At 37.9% G+C, this 17,531-nt stretch overlaps 1 protein-coding gene across 11 annotated transcripts in view; it reads left to right on the top strand.

Moving 5' to 3' along the window:
• The window catches only part of CAST (calpastatin), a 108,870-nt gene that overhangs the window by 27,788 nt on the left and 63,551 nt on the right, over positions 1-17,531 (top strand). For 9 of the 11 annotated variants that reach the window (XM_079145879.1, XM_079145875.1, XM_079145880.1 and 6 more), the window contains exon 3: positions 9,297-9,368. In XM_079145879.1, the coding sequence (XP_079002005.1) occupies positions 9,297-9,368 (72 nt within the window). Of the gene's footprint in view, positions 1-9,296; positions 9,369-15,154; positions 15,251-17,531 lie in introns of those variants that run through there. The other 2 variants (XM_079145872.1, XM_079145881.1) reach the window with 1 other exon arrangement.

Below are 17,531 nucleotides of genomic sequence, written 5' to 3'. Positions count from 1 at the left end.
AACTAACAGAGATGGAAATGTACAGAAGTAATGAATTGCTAAAATTGAGGCAGAGATGTAATGACTAAAGCATCTTTAATGCCAAACTCTGGAGAACATTTAATATCAGAGGAAATGTTTATGTTATTAAAAAATGAAATATGTACATTCCATTTATGTTACATACATGTAATATGTTTACATATTTTGTACTAACAAAAATAGAAAAAATACGTAGTTGTCTTTACTGACAGGATTTTAAGTAATTCATATTTTTATGTCTACTTTTCTCCTTATGGTAAATATATTCTTTTAAGAAAGAAGAAAAAGAACAATAATCAGCATAGGTAATAGAAGAAGAATAATCTAAGAGTGTTTTAACAATAATCAGAACCCATTCTATACATCTGTCTGCTTAGATCTTAAAGAAAAAAGTGCTGTATACAGGAGCCTTTTTGCTTTGGAGCCTCTAAGGGTTACTTCGAGAACAAAGCTGCTTCTGAGTTCTGTGGGTGGGTGGGGTGGAGAGAAAGAGAGAAATGTACTTTGCGGGGACACGAATAACATGTTTTAGATAAGAACACACTGTAAATACTTAAGCACAAAGACAGTTTAGCGAGCAAGAATTCTTAAGTATTTTTAGTTCATATGCTTTGGAATCAATCTGATGGAAACTGTGATATTTTCTCTGAAAACTACATACACATATGAATACAAAATCACCTCCAAAAAATGTAGCATGCAATTTAAAGAGCTTTATAGATTCACACCATCCCCACCCCTGCAGGGGTCATCTTATCCATAGATAGATTTAGAAGGCACCTTGGAATAGTATTTTGTTGATGTGTAAAAGTACACCCTTGAGAACTTCTTAACCTTTGAGTTAAGCGTTGCCCTCCCCTGGATCTTGTTTTAAATGGTAGGTATGCTTACAAAGGATAAAATATTAATTATTACCACCTTAGTAAGAAGGAATTTGAGGGAAAGCAAAGTAACTTATGTAAGCACTATTTTTCTGTAGATTTGCTAAACATGGTAAAGAACTGAGATCACTGAATAATAATAGGTAATACTTATATAGGTATTATAGACATATGCACACATAGCCCCTATAGTAGCCCTCTTCTACTGAGGAAATCGAGGCACACCTTGACTAAAGGATCAGTCCAAGGTCACATGGTATTTATTAGTGTACTCAGAAATTAAATTCGCTTTCAGAATATTTGGTTACTAGTATCTGATACAGATTTTAAAAATTATTTATATGAAGTATTCTACTTTAAAATATGGAGGCCAATTACATTTTTTTACTACTATTGTTAAGTTTTGTGTTTCACTTCTCTAACACTTCATTCCCCTTTCTTCCCTGTGTCCTGCCTTCTTTTCATTCAAGATCATACAGTGAACCAAATCATTCCAATTCCCATGATGTGGGTAAAGCTTTTCCCTCTGTAGGTAGGAAATGAGTCCAGAGAGAAGCTAATCAAAGCAGAGGCACAGCCAGGCAAGACCGCACTTTTCTGATTCCTGGTCAGTGCAGCCACCCCTAGACTAGAAAGGCTTCCCTTGAGGATTCTACCTGAGATAGTGAATGAAAACGGAATGTTCACAAAAAATTCAGATTTGCTGGAGAGTGCTCACCAGAGTGTGTGTTATTACAGCCATTAATCCTGGGGCATTTTTTTCACTAAGTGAACTTCTTTGTAATATTATGAGTTAATAAGACATTCTTATTGTGACTTACTGGTCAGTATTTCCTGCAATCAATATATCCTTTTAACTGCTTTGCATTTGTAATAGCACACATTTAAACTTCTTTTTGTAATAAAAGTAACTTGTACTTAGTTGTAGACTACTTAAACCCCAGTATAAAAGAACATTTGTAAATACGAGTCATAATTTTGTAATTATTAGTGTTGGGGAATCTACCTGTCCTTTTGAAAGGCAATCTTTTTCCAGAAACTATTTTCAAATAAAGCAGATGTTTTCATATGAAAATAGTACTTGTCATTTTTTAGGGTGACTATTAATCAATAGAATTGATTTGGTAACAAATATATCAAAACTTACATATTTTAATGAAGGATTTTATCCTGAAAATACTACACTTTATCAAGTCTAATATTTCATTGATTCAGAAACACACCAACTTGAAAATGCTAAGAAATAAAAACTATCAGATTCTAAACAAATCATTTTTATATTGATTTTAAAATATGTTTTTATGCAAGACGTATAAAACAGGAGAGAAAATAGTGACTTCAAATCAATAAAATTCAGTAGCAACCTGAAAAGTTTTATATAGCTGCTTTTTATTGTTCTGGTACTTTAAAAACTCTTTCCCTTTCACCTTTCTCATTTTTTTTCCACTAAATCAGTATTATACATTTTGTTAGCCTCTTATATTGACCTGATATGAATATGATTAACCTCAGTACTTCCAGTAACTTAAGTGTACACTCAGAAGATAAATATTTATTTTACTTTTGATGATATTCAAACAATGTGTTGCAGTTTCTATAGACAATTCAACAGACAGGGTTCCAAAAATTTTTTGAGTAATTTTTGAGCTTGCTAGCTGCCGAGTTCAACCTTTGAAGTTTTCAACACTCAAGTAGATGTGTATGCTTTTGTGTACTTCTGTGCTCAAAAATTGAGTCATATATAGCATTCAGTCTGTTGCTTATACATCATTGTGAGCTGGAGAGCCACCTCCATTTCCTTTTGTTTCTTCCTCAAAGAACACTGTACTGTGAGGCCTCTTGTCCAAGGTCTGCAAATCACTATTTCATATTTTTTTTCTCTCACTCTTTTAGTATAGAAATACTTTGCACTTCTAAGTCTAAATTCTATTAAGAAACTTTAATCATGTAGAAAGGTAAAACACCTCTATTGTTGAAAGGAGGATATAGCCCAGTTTACAAATTTAAGTTCACTCATTTACTATGAAGGTGCCTAAGTGCAGTTTTGGAGTTTAGTTCTTAAATTTTTCCCATTCATAAGCCTGAACTCTGCCTTGCTTCTTTGTTCATAGGCTCATGAGTTTAGGTGTTCTCCAGGTATTCTGCTGATGTTTAAATGTGCAACAAAACTGTTGAAATCACCTGTGCAGTATCCTGACCCACTGCTACCCTGTAGCATCTTGAAAGGGCTCTTGAAACTCTGGACACACACTGAGGTCAGGCTGTTCCTGTTTGTTGACCTTGAAGCCTCCCCTGCTACACACACACCTGTGTGACTACATAGGAACCTGTGCGACACACCAGAGCATGGACTAGAGGAGCCTTTATCTTTGACATCAGGTGTGTGAATACCAGAATCAACTGTTCAGGCTCTGGCTGGCCGCACTCATTAGAGCGGCTATGATGTTTGGATATAAGGCATCTCCCCAAAGCGCCTGTGTTAATGCAGGAATACCCAGAGATGAAATGTGAGAGATGTAACTTACTCGGTCCATCCTAGTGTGAACCAACTGACTGGATGATAACTGTAGGCATGTGGGGAGTGACTGGAGAAGGTGGGTCACTGGAGGTATGCCCTGGAAGGGTTGTTCTTCCCTGCTGCCCTTTCCTACTTCACTTTCTCTGCTTCCTGGCTGTGCGAATGGAGCTGTGCTTCTCCGCCATGCCCTTCCACCATGATGTTCTGCCTTACTTTGGGCTCAGAACAATAGACTCAGCTGACCATGAACTGAACCTTTAGAATCATGAACCAAAATAAACTTTTCCTCCTTTTAAGTTATTCTTGTCAGATATTTTGGGTCATAGTTATGCAAAGCTAACACAGAGGCCTTCCAGCATTAACCCTATAAATGGTCCTGGGTTGTCCTTCAATAGCATTTATTTAGCAGACATAGTGTGTTTGGCCGTGGGCTAGTTGCATCACATTTTTGATTTTATGTAATCATAGGGCCAGGAATAGCATGGTTCCACCAGTCGGAATAGCTAGATAGCATACTCCAGAGAGTGTTAGTTCAGTGTTGAAAAAAGGTTAGTCCTACTTGTGCAGCAATAAAACAAACCTTTTTTCTACTTTATTCTCACACCCAAAGCAGAACACTTGGTCACCAAAATGTGTGGCAGTTCCTCCTATACTAAGCAATTCATTTCTCAGCAGACATCAACTGAGTGTCCTACTGTTCACCTCAGTTTTGACATTGACCAGAGGTGGTGTAGACCCCACAGACTAAGGACTATATCCCACAAGGCTGTGTCTACTTCAGATGCCAATAACAAATCCTAAGTTGTCCCATAACCCCTTCCTTGGGTTTGATAATTTGCTAGAGTGCTCAAGAAGTTCTAGAAAACACATTAAACCATTTATTAAATAATGAAGATCACAATAAGGGACTCAGATGAAGAGGCAAATAGGATAAGGTGTTGACAGGTCCTGGGCCCAGAAACTTCTGTCCCTGTGGAGCTGAAGTGTGCCACCCTTCCGGCACACAAATGTGTTCTCCAAACTGAAAGCTTTCTAAACACTGAATTTTGGGGATGTTTCAGAGGCTTCATCTTGTAAGCATAATGAGTTATTAACTTTATTTCCAATCCCTCTCCCTTCTGCAGAGAATGGGAGATGGGGATGAAAGTCCATGTTTCTAATGGCTTCTGGTGACCAGCCCCCACCCACAAGCCCACTAAGAGTCACCTCACTAGAACAAAAGACACTCTATCACCCAGGAAATTCCACAAGATTTTAGAAACTTTGTCAGAAATCAGGCCCAAATACCAGAACCAAAGATCCTCCTTGCACCCCTGTGGTCCAGAAAATTACAAGATTTTTTAGGAGCTCTGTGCCAGGAACCAAGGTGCAAGACTAATATTTATTTATTAGTATATCACACTATCACTATTCTAAAGATTGTTCTGGTACAACCTAACCCAGTTTAAAAGCAAATTTCAAAAAAATCAAGCTATTTCCAAGTAGTTTAACTTAACTGTGTCTCACTATTAGAATAATGGGCTAGTCCTAACAGGGGAAAATCACATTTTTCCATCCAGTAAAAAACAAAACAAAAAAGTTGTTTCTTCTGGGTATGTAAATAATACATGCTTAAAGAGGGTTTTCAACACCCTCTAAATTCTCTCATGAGTTAAAACTAGATTGATCATTGGAGTTGCCCTGGAAGGTCAATCTGTCCCATTGCTACCTATATAAGAACTCTGGAGCTCTCTCTTTAAAGCAGGGATTTCTAACCCATGGGTCACAGACCTCAGGACATATCTCATTTAATGCTCAAAATCACCTTTGAGATATGAGTAGAGTCATTCACATTATTCAGATAAGGAAGTTGGTTGTTTAGAAATGTTTAAAGGCTGACCAAAATCTCATAGCTGGCATTTGTTTGACCAGAATTCTTAAGACGGACATGAAAAGTGTAAGACTATTATCCTAGAGAAGGTGGCACCTTTCTGTGCATAGTCACCATCTCAGGAGGCTTCACTTAAGGACCTTCGCTGAGATTTCAGGTAGCAATGACATAGCAACTCTGCCTGGTCCTTGAATCTTAGTTGTTATTTTGAAAATATATTTTAAGACTTGAGTTCTGAGTCACTCAGTATAAAACTTTTATGATGATCTAAAATAAACATACAAAAAGTTATGCGATTAACTCTTCATGCCTTCCTGTAATGCCAGATACAATTCATCTATCTGTATATTCTCTAGTGAGCTTCTTGGCCAAAGCAGAAGGTGTCTGTTTTGCTGACTGATTCACTTTTAGAGATGAGGCAGCTTCTTCTAGCAGTAGTGTGGATTCCTAGTTTATGAAAACAGGACCTGTGTATATCAATAGTCTGCTACTGCCAGGCATCGTGGCGGATGTCTGTAATCGCAGCAGCTCTGGAGGCTGAGGCAGGGGGATTGAGAGTTCAAAGCTAGCCTCAGCAACAGCTAGGTGCTAAGCAACTCAGTGAGATCTGTTTCTAAATAAAATACAAAAGAGGGCTGGGGATGTGGCTCAGTGGTTGAGTGGGAGCATTCAATCCCTGGTACCTGCCCCCCACCAAAAAAAAAAAAAAAAAAAAGTCTGCTACTGAGCATGAGGGTTTACAGGTTCCTGCCAATGGACCAGACCTGGTGCCTTAGAGTCCAGATCCAGTAAAGGCAAATAAGACATAGAAGAAGACACTGCTGTTCCTGTCAATCCTTAGAACTGAGTACCTGTGACATGCTGAACTACAAGCAGGAAATGACTCAGCCAGGCCTGAGAATGGAAACAAGAGACAAGAGGCAGGATGTTCCTGGCAGCTTACCTTCCACAAAACTCAGCAAAGGGGTAGACATAAATATTAGAAAGAATGTGATTGGTTAGCAAGGGAAAATCTTCTAGAATGCTTTTAGTCTATGGAAATTAATCTATGGGAAAATAACCCCAAATTTAAATTTACCATAGGATTAGTGTTTTCACATAACATCTCAATCATTTTGGGGACTAGAGCATACCTATGGTTGGGACAAATATGATATGAAATTGTTTTGAGAATTTGCACTTACTTTGGGTACATGAACTCCATTCTGCCCTGGCTTTTTCCAGTTCCTCCAATATATCAAACCCATTCCTACTTCAGGGTCTTTGCACAAGCTGCTTCGTCCACCTAGATGCCTATTCTCCCCTGGCTCACCTTTACAGGATTGACTTCTTCATGACAGTCAGGTCTCAATCAAATACCATTCTGTCCATCTTGTCAGAAGCAACACTCAGGCAGTCACTATTTCATTCCACTGTTTTATAGTCTATTCAGCAGTCATCGTGCTCCAATAACGTCTTGTATCTTGTTCATGCATTTAGAGACTGAGTCCTCGTACTGGAATGTAACTGCTGTGAGAGGAGCGCTTTTTCTATTTAATTGGCTATTTTATCTGTACTGCCTAGAATACGCCTGGCTCATAGTGAATAAACGAATGAATGAATGCATGAAGTCAGACACAATTCAAGAAAGGAAACCAGATCTTATACGTCAGCTGAAACGACCTGTAACTAAAGTATGGTTCCTAACTAACTGAAAATAAGGAGTCTATGTTCTATATAGGTATGCATTACTAAGCTTTTATATTACATTTTACAAAGGGCTTAGTAAGTATTACCAAAAAGATTAATGAAAGATCATATTTACAAATTCTACTTTTGTTCCAGCTGAACTAAATTGGTTGTCTGTAGACTGTACACTGAATCCATTTATACAATATAGTTATCAACAGATTGTTTAATACACTTAATAAGTTAAAAAGCCTTCCTTGCAAAATGGATGAAATTCAGGACGTGTCCTTCTTTTACCACTTCTCATGTCACACCCATGTTACAAGCTTTTTAGCAACTCTTGGTTTCTCTCATATTTATCTACGGTTTTCTTTCCCCTTGGTTGATGGCAGTACGTGTGTGCTTGAGAGAAACTATTTATTTATTCTAAAAATAATGCCTGAGGGTCTGCACCTCCTGCAGATTTCTCTGAGGCCTCTAGATTCCATTTTATAAAAACATGTATCACCCTGGTGATCTCCCTGAATGCTTTGAGAACAGTTAACCAGTGGCTGCATAGAGATTATACAGGGAGGACAGAAAGATAAGTTTTGATTTTTCTGCTTGCTAAGGTAGTATTTACCCCAAAGGAAAAGAAGACTTCAGACCAAACTTTCATATCTGGCAAAAAAAAAAAAAAAAAAAAAAATGAAGCAATAAAAATTTGACTAAGTCTTTCAACAACTGGTAAAGAATTAAACCAAATTATTCTTAGTTATATGTATGAAAATTTTTGCTGCATAAATAGAGTAATTTCATGTGTTATATGTCAGCTAATTAATGCTTTCATCTCCTGTGTGTTTGATGCTTATACTTTTTCATGTATTCCAGATCTTGAACGATAATCTCACAATTTTACATTATAAAGCTTTAGAATTTTTATGTTTGCTTCTTTGGAATATAGATATTAAAAACTAAGAAATATAAGATATGAGTGCCTTGTTGAGAAAGCAGCTGTATTTTATGTTTTTTTTTGTTCACTTGCTTTCCTTTTCTCAGTAAAAATATTTGTATAAGAAAATATGAAAGTGCCCAAGAAGGAATCCTTTTAAAATCTTTTTTGACCCCACCATTAGAAAATGTGACCCCATAAGAACTTCAGGAATGATAATATACATACTATTTTATAATGTGACTTTCATTTATATAAAATAGGAATAATGTGCTTTCATTTGATGCCATGTACTTTTAAGAAATGACTTTTAATAGCCACAGATATTTCATTCTGTAGCTATGTCATGGCATAACCCCCTATTGTGGGAGTATACGTAGGTAAGGGAAAAGGTCTGAAGCAGACATCCTTTTATTAGTTGTGGCCATGGTCGAGTTATTTATTCATTCCATTCCTCATTCTCTCACTTATAAAATGGGAGTAACAACAGTAGTAGCTTTATGTCAGTTAATGTAAAGATTTTAAAAGATATTGCAGATATCTTAAAACAGAGCTCTTAAAACAGAGCTCTCGGGCTATGGTTGAAGATCAGTGGTAGAGTGTTTGCCTGGCATGTGCGATGCACTGGGTTTGATTCTCAGCACCACATAAAGTAAGTAAAACAAAGGTCCATTGACAACTAAAAAATGATTTTTTAAAAAGAACTCTCAGAAGCTCTAATAAATATAATAATTATATCTAATAATAAATAGAATTATAGCCTACTTATAGTCCTATTAATAACAAATAGTATTATAAGACTATTATTTAAGCATTGATAATTATTAAAGATTTGTTAACTATTAATTCTATTATTCTAATTTTTAATTATGTTATTCTACCTGGCATATCATAAATTCTTAAATACTCATTATTATTGCTTATATTGTTTTCAGCTTTTTGATGTTACAATGTTGTGATGAATATCTTCGAATAAAAAGTCTTGCTCTTAATCACTTCCCTAAGGTAGATTTTTACAAGTAGAATCATATTTTAATAGACTGCTAAATCAACCCCGCAGAGGCTTATCGGTGCCCAGTCTCCACAAAGGCAACAGGGGCACTGCTGCACAGTGAGTGATGTTTCTGGAAGTGCTTTACGGAGGGGAATGACAACCGCCCGTGAGACGGTTTTCGTGGTTCTCCGGAATTGTTGAGTATTGAACAACTTGATTTATGCAACTTACTCTTCCTTTTCATTATTATATACTCTCCAGGCAAAGTTATGAAGAATTAAAAACTTGTTTACCTTGGTGTGTTTAACATATTAGTCTGGTTTTTGCTTGAGAAGGTATTTGTATTAATATGAAAGTTAGTACTTTGTTAAGGTGTTGTCCCCCACTGAAACTAATGTTTTCTCTTTTTCAAGAAAAAAGTAACAAACCTTGGGAGCAGTCCGCCCTCCAGAGGCCATGCTGGTGGGACAACCTCAGCCACAAAGGTCAGTCATTTCCCGAATTTGAGAAGACCTCTATTCTACCCTAACTCTACAGGGGTATCCCCAGTGGGTGGGGCCTGTACAAGAGGCAAACAGTGCCCATTTATCACTGGCATTTTTTGAACAAAGTTTCATTTCTCTGTTGGAAACAAGAATGTAATTTCTCTCTTTTGAGGGGGTGGGAGGGGACAGGGCTCTTGCTGTTTTGCCCAGGATGATCGTGAACTTGTGGGTTCAAGCAATTTTGTCTTAGACTCCCGAGTAGTTGGGACTGCAGGCGTGTACCACTGTGTCCATCTATGTAATTTCTTCACAATGATTAGAATGATCTGAAATTTAGTAAAACCATTTGTTATAATTATTCCTGGCATATAATAATAAGTATCCAGTAGATATTATCATAAATACCTATTGATTAAATCCAACTTTTACATATAGTGCAAATAGAAATAATTCTCTTTTTACGTCTTCAGAAACTAAAATCCCCATCGTGAGTGAGAACCACACCAGGATTCCTACTAAAGCTCTTGATCCCTTCACAGCCTTCGTATTATTATTCCTTTACATCTAAGGAAACCATGGCTGAAAGAGGCTAAGTAAACTCAACACGGTCACAAAACCAAAATAAAAGTAGATTTCAAGCCTGGGTTTCCTGCTCACAGAAGGTCCTTGGCACAGCTAGATCCCATAAGCTCTGGCTAAGCATATTTTGTTAATATAAAACTTCAAAGTTTTGCAACTTATTTTTTAAAATCATGGATACATCACTTTTCAAGGCAAGAAACTATAATTTTATGTAGTCATTTTTAATAAAATGATTGTGTTTGGCCTGTTTCCACTTTGTGGTCTTCCAGTGTCACAGTCTATCTAAGACCTTAGTATATTTCAGGATTATCTATACAACTATTTTACATAAGCACTTTTTTCCCTGTAAAATTGGTGGCTATCCTATGGAAATCTGTGAGCTTTTTAATTTATGTCACTTATTTGATAAAGAGTTAATATGCTAGTATTTCCCAGAGCTCCAGGATTTTAAAGGTGCCAAAACCAAGAACCTGCTAAGAAGTTAGAAGAGGCTGAGTCCTCTAAAGCTGAGTTGGGCACAGTAATACCACCCTAATTTTAGGTATTGAGTGTGTTTCATAGTACCTTTTCAATTCTCCCTACCAGCAAGGAAAAGGATGAAAATTATTGAAAGATGATGAATTTTAAATACAGGGGGTAAATTGTTGTTTGGGACTACTAAGGTTTGCTATCTTTTGGCCATTCTGTTACTGCTATTGGGTACCCTAGAGCATTGTTGCTGACTGGGTGAGAGATTGTCCATTCATCTAAGCAAACCTGAATTTGAGTTTTTTCTTTACCATTTATTTATTTAGTGCCACTGAACCCCAGTTTCCTCATCAGGATGATATTAAGACTTCTCTAACACAGTTGTTGTGAAACTGAAATGAAATAAAATATATAACACACTGTGCCCTGGGCCTGACATTTGATAGGTGCTGGGAAAATATGTCTCTACTGTGATTCTTCTTGTCCTCATATTCTGTTATTTGGAGGTCTCCAACTAGAAAAGGTTTTCCAAACATGTCTTTATCTCTTATGGTGTTAAGACTAATATTTATCTTATCCCTCAATTATACCTCTAAAAATGAAAAGACTCATTAGCAAAACCTACATACAATGATATTTAGTGAAATTATTTGCAAATGGTTTCCAGGATTACTATTATTTAAACTTCCAGAGGGTCAGGATGTTGTGGGAAACCACACCTAGTTTTTCTTGAACAGTCTTAGGGGTTGAAAGGCAAAAGAATCATATCCTTTTCCATCACTTTTTTTCTACACCTGGAAGTTATCTTACAATCTTTTGGGAGTATAGATGATTATAAAAATGTGGTGCTCACCCTTCAGACCCTGTTCTGTCTTAAGAAGACATGGGAAAGGTAGCACAGTTGGCCACATGTTTATTGTTTTAGTATTTAAAAGCAAACTTGAAGTTCTTTCCTTGACCTCTTTCCCACCCCTGTTCTTGTCACTCAGTGTTGCTCTTTCTGTTTTTTTTTTTTTTTTTTTTTTTTTTGACTCCCTTTCCTCCACCAGTTTCCTGAATGGTAGGTTTCTTAGGGTTTGTAACTCTTCCTGCCCGCTTTTGTCACGTTTAACATTCACAGAGTTGTAGAAGAAAATTATAGATGCTTGCCTATTTCTTCTTTTGATGCTGGATTGTAAACACTATAACTCAATATCAACATCTCTTTAAAAATCATCATTCCTAGGCCTCACTAAGAAAACTGAGGATATTGACATATGTGAGAACCTGAAGCCTTTTATTACACAATTGCCATAACACATACCCAGGCAAAGTAACATTCTCCTAAAACAATCAGAAAAGGCATGCACAAATGGTAGATACAATTGACAATTAGCATTAGTACTGGTTTTCTTAATTCTGGACACATTTAGCCTAAAAAATAAAATAAGTGCTAATTTTATAATTATTGAGAAACACTTAACACCTGTCTTTAAAGATACTTATTTTGAAGCTTATGTGCACGCTATGTGTTATAGAATGATTCCTGCATATTACAAAATTGTTACATGAGAATTCTTACAAAATAAGTAATTATGTCCATAACAATATTTCTTCTGCTATGCAATTCTAGACTTGGAAAATCCAAAGCTCATGAGTGCTATAGATAATTACAATTCAGACTAATTATTGTAAAATGTTGAATGCTTAAATTTCATATTTTGGTAAATTAGTAAAGAATGCTAATGAGTTCCAGGAATTATGTAAGCTCTTATTAAAGTCAACATGAAAACAGTTGTGATCAATAATTAGTCATACAATTTTATTGCTGGAAGAGTTCTCAGACAACATCTACTTGACAATCAAAATAGATTCTTCTGAAACCAAGGTTCAAATTGCATTAGAAATGTGTCCATAGAAGACTACTGTTTATATGAATTGGTTAAAGTCGTTCCAGTTAGAATCCACTCCAATGAGTTTAAGCCAAAAGGGATTTCTCAAGGAATAGTGCGTAGTTGCCAGGGAAATCTAGGTGCATCCAACAGAAGGAATCACTGTTCCTTACAGCCAGGAACAAGGCACAGCAACAACCTTTGGATTTCTCCTGATAAACTCTGATGCTTCCATAGCTTGACACCTAGCACATTCAGGACCAGATGCTAGAAACTCTGCCAGTACCAGTCCTGATGACAAAAAGCCTTGTTAATAACGTTTTGTCGTGGAAATCCTCCACACCTAGTTCCCCTCATTCTCTTACAGCTCATATATCTGATTAGCCAACATTAAGCCACACGTCTTAATCCTGCTACAAGGAAATCTGGGGTTACGAATTTTCTGGATTCTACTCAGGAAAACATACTGATTAGATGGAAAATTATCAATATGTAGTGAAGGTTTTCAAATGTGTGGTTAGTTATCATAGACATCCACAATAGAAAGGAAAATAGGATAACTACCTACTTGAAGGAGAAGAAAATCATTAATGACAGCATGTTCATCAATGTCAGGCATTTAAACAAAAGGTACAAACAAATTTTCACCCAGCCTAGAGTGGAAATAAGAATAAGCAGAGCTTAGGGAAATACTTCTGTGATTGGGATCCTTTTCTGCTATAAATAGCTCTGTTAACTTTGGCAACACAAGTCTGGCACTTTTCTCATCCATAGTACGAGTCAGGGGCTGGAAAGACTGCCACTCAGTGTCATAATCACTCCCATAGTGCCCTCACACCATGTATAAGATGACTGCGTGTGTTAGGAAAACATTTTATTTCAATAATTTTTCATATACTTTAGTGAGCTATAAAAAAGCAAAGTAGCACATGAAACTCCCATGGACATTTTTGCTTAAAATAAGACTAAATTAAAGGTTAAAAAGAGTAAATATTTTTTTTAAATTATCTAAACATAATTATGAAACATTAAAAATATTGCATAGGTAATGTACAAATAAGTGAAGTTTGGGAAATAAGATTTGATCAGTAATTCTATTAATGTATATATTGAATAAGTGGGGTTTTTATTAAAATGAAGATTCTGGTTCAGGAAGTCTGGAGTGATGCTGAGATCCTGCTTTTCTAACAGGATACCAGGTAATGCTGCTGACTTGGCAGCCACACCACAAGCAGCAAGGAGGCTGAGTTGGGCTGAATGTGGGAGTTTAGACTACCTGCACCTGAGATCACCTAAGTATCAATTGGAGGATCTGGTTAAAATGGGGTTAGGGTTAGCTAAGAATTTCCTATCCATCAGAGTAGAGCAAGGGACCCAGGGTTTTATATATTTAATAGACACCCCCAACTGCTTCAGCTGCACATGATCTAAAAACCACATTAGGAGAAAGGATGACCCTTAGGGACCATGAAAGCCAGTTTCTCAGAGAACAGTCACCATCCCCCTTCATCTCCAAGGAAGGGAACCCTTTCCACCTGGCCTAGAACATTAGGTAGGTAAGCCAGGCCACAATTGTGTGATTACTTGTGAACTCTTTAGGAATACAGAAATACCTTCATTGAGGAAGATACAGCAGCTTAACCCTGAGGGCAGTGGGGTCCAGGGTTTGTCCCTTTTGGGCACAAGTCACCATGTACTCTTTTGTCACAGGAGAAATAAATATCAGAGTAAACTAGATGAGCTGAGGTTTTGTGAAAAGAAAAGATAATGCTAATGATTAATGAAAAAGAAAGTTTCAAGCTCTATTTTCATCAAGAAGAATTGTACCAGGGTCTTCTCAGGCAATTACAAAATTTTAGAGTCGGAAGGTCTCTTATTCATCAGCTTTATTTGACAGAGGGGTAAATGAACGATGAAAATAAATAAGGGAGCTGTGAGGAATGCATTGAAGGAGAAGCCAGAGGGACCCACTGACTGCTTGGTGGAGTGGCTGGCAGGCTGTGTGGAGGAGTGTTCTACTTTTTTAATGCTTGCTGGCTGCCACCTCTGTTTTGGCTAAAGGCAGCACTGAGTCATTGCTCAGCTGTCACTAGCTAGGCCTGAGCTCTTTGTTCCTGAAACACTGGCCACCACCACATCCCGGCTCTCTCTCCAAGTTCAGGGTCTAGAGTCTTTATTATGGTTGTGTATGGGTTCTGGGAAAAGTTGGCATTCCAATTTTAAAATTTAATGACTCTTCTTTAACTCCACCATTCATTCTATATTTATTAGTTGTCTTTCTTCTGTAAGAAAGAATGTTACCTTTCCCCCTATTTACTTATTTATACATTCACTTATGTGCAACAGGATAGACTTACAAGTTCATTTTTTATTCAGCGGCTTCAAAGCTATTCTTATTTTGATTTTTTTAATCAGAAAAACGTAACACGTACAATAATTCAGTAGAACTCTGATTCTTTTAACATAATCCATTACACAATTTTAAATCGGTTTGGGAATTCTTGGTTTTAGTCATTATTTACCATATAGTTTCAAAGGAGCTATGGAGGGAGTATATTCAGGAAGAGTCACTTACCCAGCCTCGCCCCCTTATTTTGTTACAAAGGGTGCCACCCTGGGAAAGGCAGGCCTGTCATCAGCCCGCGCTGTACAGTACACAGGCACGTGGCCTGCATCACAGACTACGGCTTAGTGACCCAGCCCGGGTGCCCGGCTCCGACGGGAGGGTGGGGCGAGCGGAGCCGGGAACTCCGTCCCGAGGCGCGTCCGGAGCCGCCGGGGCGTGGCCGCTCGGGAGGGCAGGGAACAATCCTGCGTAGCCGTCCCGGGACCCGCCCCGCCGCGTCACACTGCTGGCTGGGCTGTGGCTCCGACCTGAAACCGCGGGGGCAGAGCCCGACAGGAATGAAAACATCCCGAAAACCAAGCTGAGGTCTCCGGGGCCCGCGAGTCGCACGCAGAGTGAGTACTGATTTCGGCCGCTGTGCTCCGCCGCTCACCCGCTTCACCGAGCGGCCCACCCGCCTTTGCGCCCGGCCGGGCGTCGGGCCTGGACCCTGCCCCTGGCTCCGGGGCTGGGACGCGCGCCCTTACTGTTATCTTGACTCCCGAGATCCAGATAGGTTCTAAGTTCGATAGTGTTTCTTGACCACCCTTCCTCCCTGTCCAGAACGTCGTTACTGACCCTTCAGCTGGGAATGTATCTGGTGACCGGACTTGAAGGGCTAAAATACCAGGGATTTGTGTGACTTGGGCCAAATGATGAAAGAAGAAAAGCAGGAGCTGTGTTAATCTGGTTTGGTACTTTGGTCTCTAGGGTTTAGACCCCCTCTTCACCCAGCAGCCCTCCCCGTCCCAGCCCCACCCCCGCGATGACCTCTGTTTTAAGGAATGAGCTCACTCTGTGTGACCTTTCTGAATACCTGACCCATGCTGGGTGTGGTGTGGCAAGTGTTTTAACACGTTTCCGTTCTATTTCCTTGAGCACTACCTGAGACTGTTGTAGGTTAACTTCACTTGTAGATACTTTGTATCTTTCAAGAATACAAAGTGTTTTCACTGAAGTTTAATGATCTAATCTGTTCCATAGTGTTAGGACCCCAGCATTCTCCAGTTAATAACCGGCAAGAGGCAAACTCCATATTCCCATTTTACAGCTTGAGAAAATGAGGCAAAGAGGCTTTATGCAGCTTCCCTAAGGGGTAGTACCTTAGAGCCTCTGACTAGTCTTCAAGAATCAGAGTGACAGGAATTCTTAGGCAGCAGTGGGGAAAGTTCCTGCTGTTTGAGATGTTTTCTAGAGCAGAAATCTCTGCATTGCAGAGAAGCTCAACAAGGAGTGGCATGTACTATTTGAAAGGGGAAAGTTTATTTTCTAGTGAATAACTGGAGATCCTCTTCTGATGTTTTGCTTGTAGGCATGAGTCCAATTGCAGACTCATTTTGCAGTATCTGTAAGTAATATCGAGTTGATGGGTATGTGGTACGGTGTGCTACTTGGGTTCTAGGAGGCATAGAGGATTAAAACGAAGTAGTGAAATTGAGCAAAATCATGCTGAACTGCGAAAAGCCACCTCTATAGATGGATGAAGTTGACATCCAATAGCAATGAAGCTGAAGGGAGAACCCTGGTGTCTGCAGCAAGGACTCTTGCTGTTCTCTGCAAACTGTCAGGCAGTGTTTATGAAGTGGCATGTTCGTTCAAGAATAAATGTGTGTGGTGCCATTCACATGCTTTGAGAGAGGCTGCCCAGTGCATGAGAGGAGTGGATTATAATAAGTTTTAGTTCCTTGGTTGTTCTCTGGTAGAATTGGCTGAACTTAATGCCTGTCTCACAATTAAAGTTTAATGGATATCATACATCTTGCACAAGAATGGGAAGTTATACTCCATGGATGTATGATATGTCAAAATACATTCTACTCTCATATATAACTAAAAAGAACAATTTTTTTAAAAAGGTTAACATGTATCACATAAACTAATCATTTGGAAGAATGAAAACAAAAAGAAAAGAAAGCTATCAGGAAAATATGAGTAATTTATTTGAACAGGCCAAGTGCTTATGTTTCTACTGTTGGTCTATATTAACAGTTATATATTTAAGTCATCACAAATTCTTAGATGGAACTATTTACTTTTCCTCAATATGAACTATTTAATTAGTCAGTGTTATTTAAACAAAAAATTCATAGCCCGTGTTCTCTTGTGTACATATATATATCTTTGTATCTTCTCTCTCTCTCATTATAGCTTACAATTTCCTCAGCTGGGCAATCATATAAAACAAATATATATTTTACCATCAATGTATTGACCCTGGAAGAGGACTATGTTTTATCCTGTAGTTTTTCTGATACTTTGAATTAATAATCTGAATACTGGAAAAGTAAGATAGGCCTTCTCAAACATTTTGCATTTTATTTTTTCTCTGTAAATAGCTCTATGTTAAAATGTCAACTACCCTGGGTTCTTCAGCAAGTATATCCTTGTCGTTTGGGGTGACAATTCTGAATTGTCCTTTTATTTCCAATTTTTTAAGGTATTTCAAGATATCTCCTAAGACTTGATGTCTTCTGAGCAAAATTGCTCATTTGAACTTTGGAAATTTGGGTGAAAACTATGTGTAATCATACCAGTAGAAAAGTGACATTGTTTGGCACATGCCCTAGAGTACTCTATTGTTTACATTGAGCAATAATAAATTATGACCAAGTGACCATAATGGGTTCCAGTGAAATT

Source organism: Sciurus vulgaris (assembly GCF_902686455.1).
Source record: "Sciurus vulgaris genome assembly, chromosome: 6".
Classification (NCBI taxonomy): Eukaryota; Metazoa; Chordata; class Mammalia; order Rodentia; family Sciuridae; genus Sciurus; species Sciurus vulgaris.
Note: the sequence above shows the minus strand (reverse complement) of the source record. Positions and strands in the feature narration are given on the sequence as shown.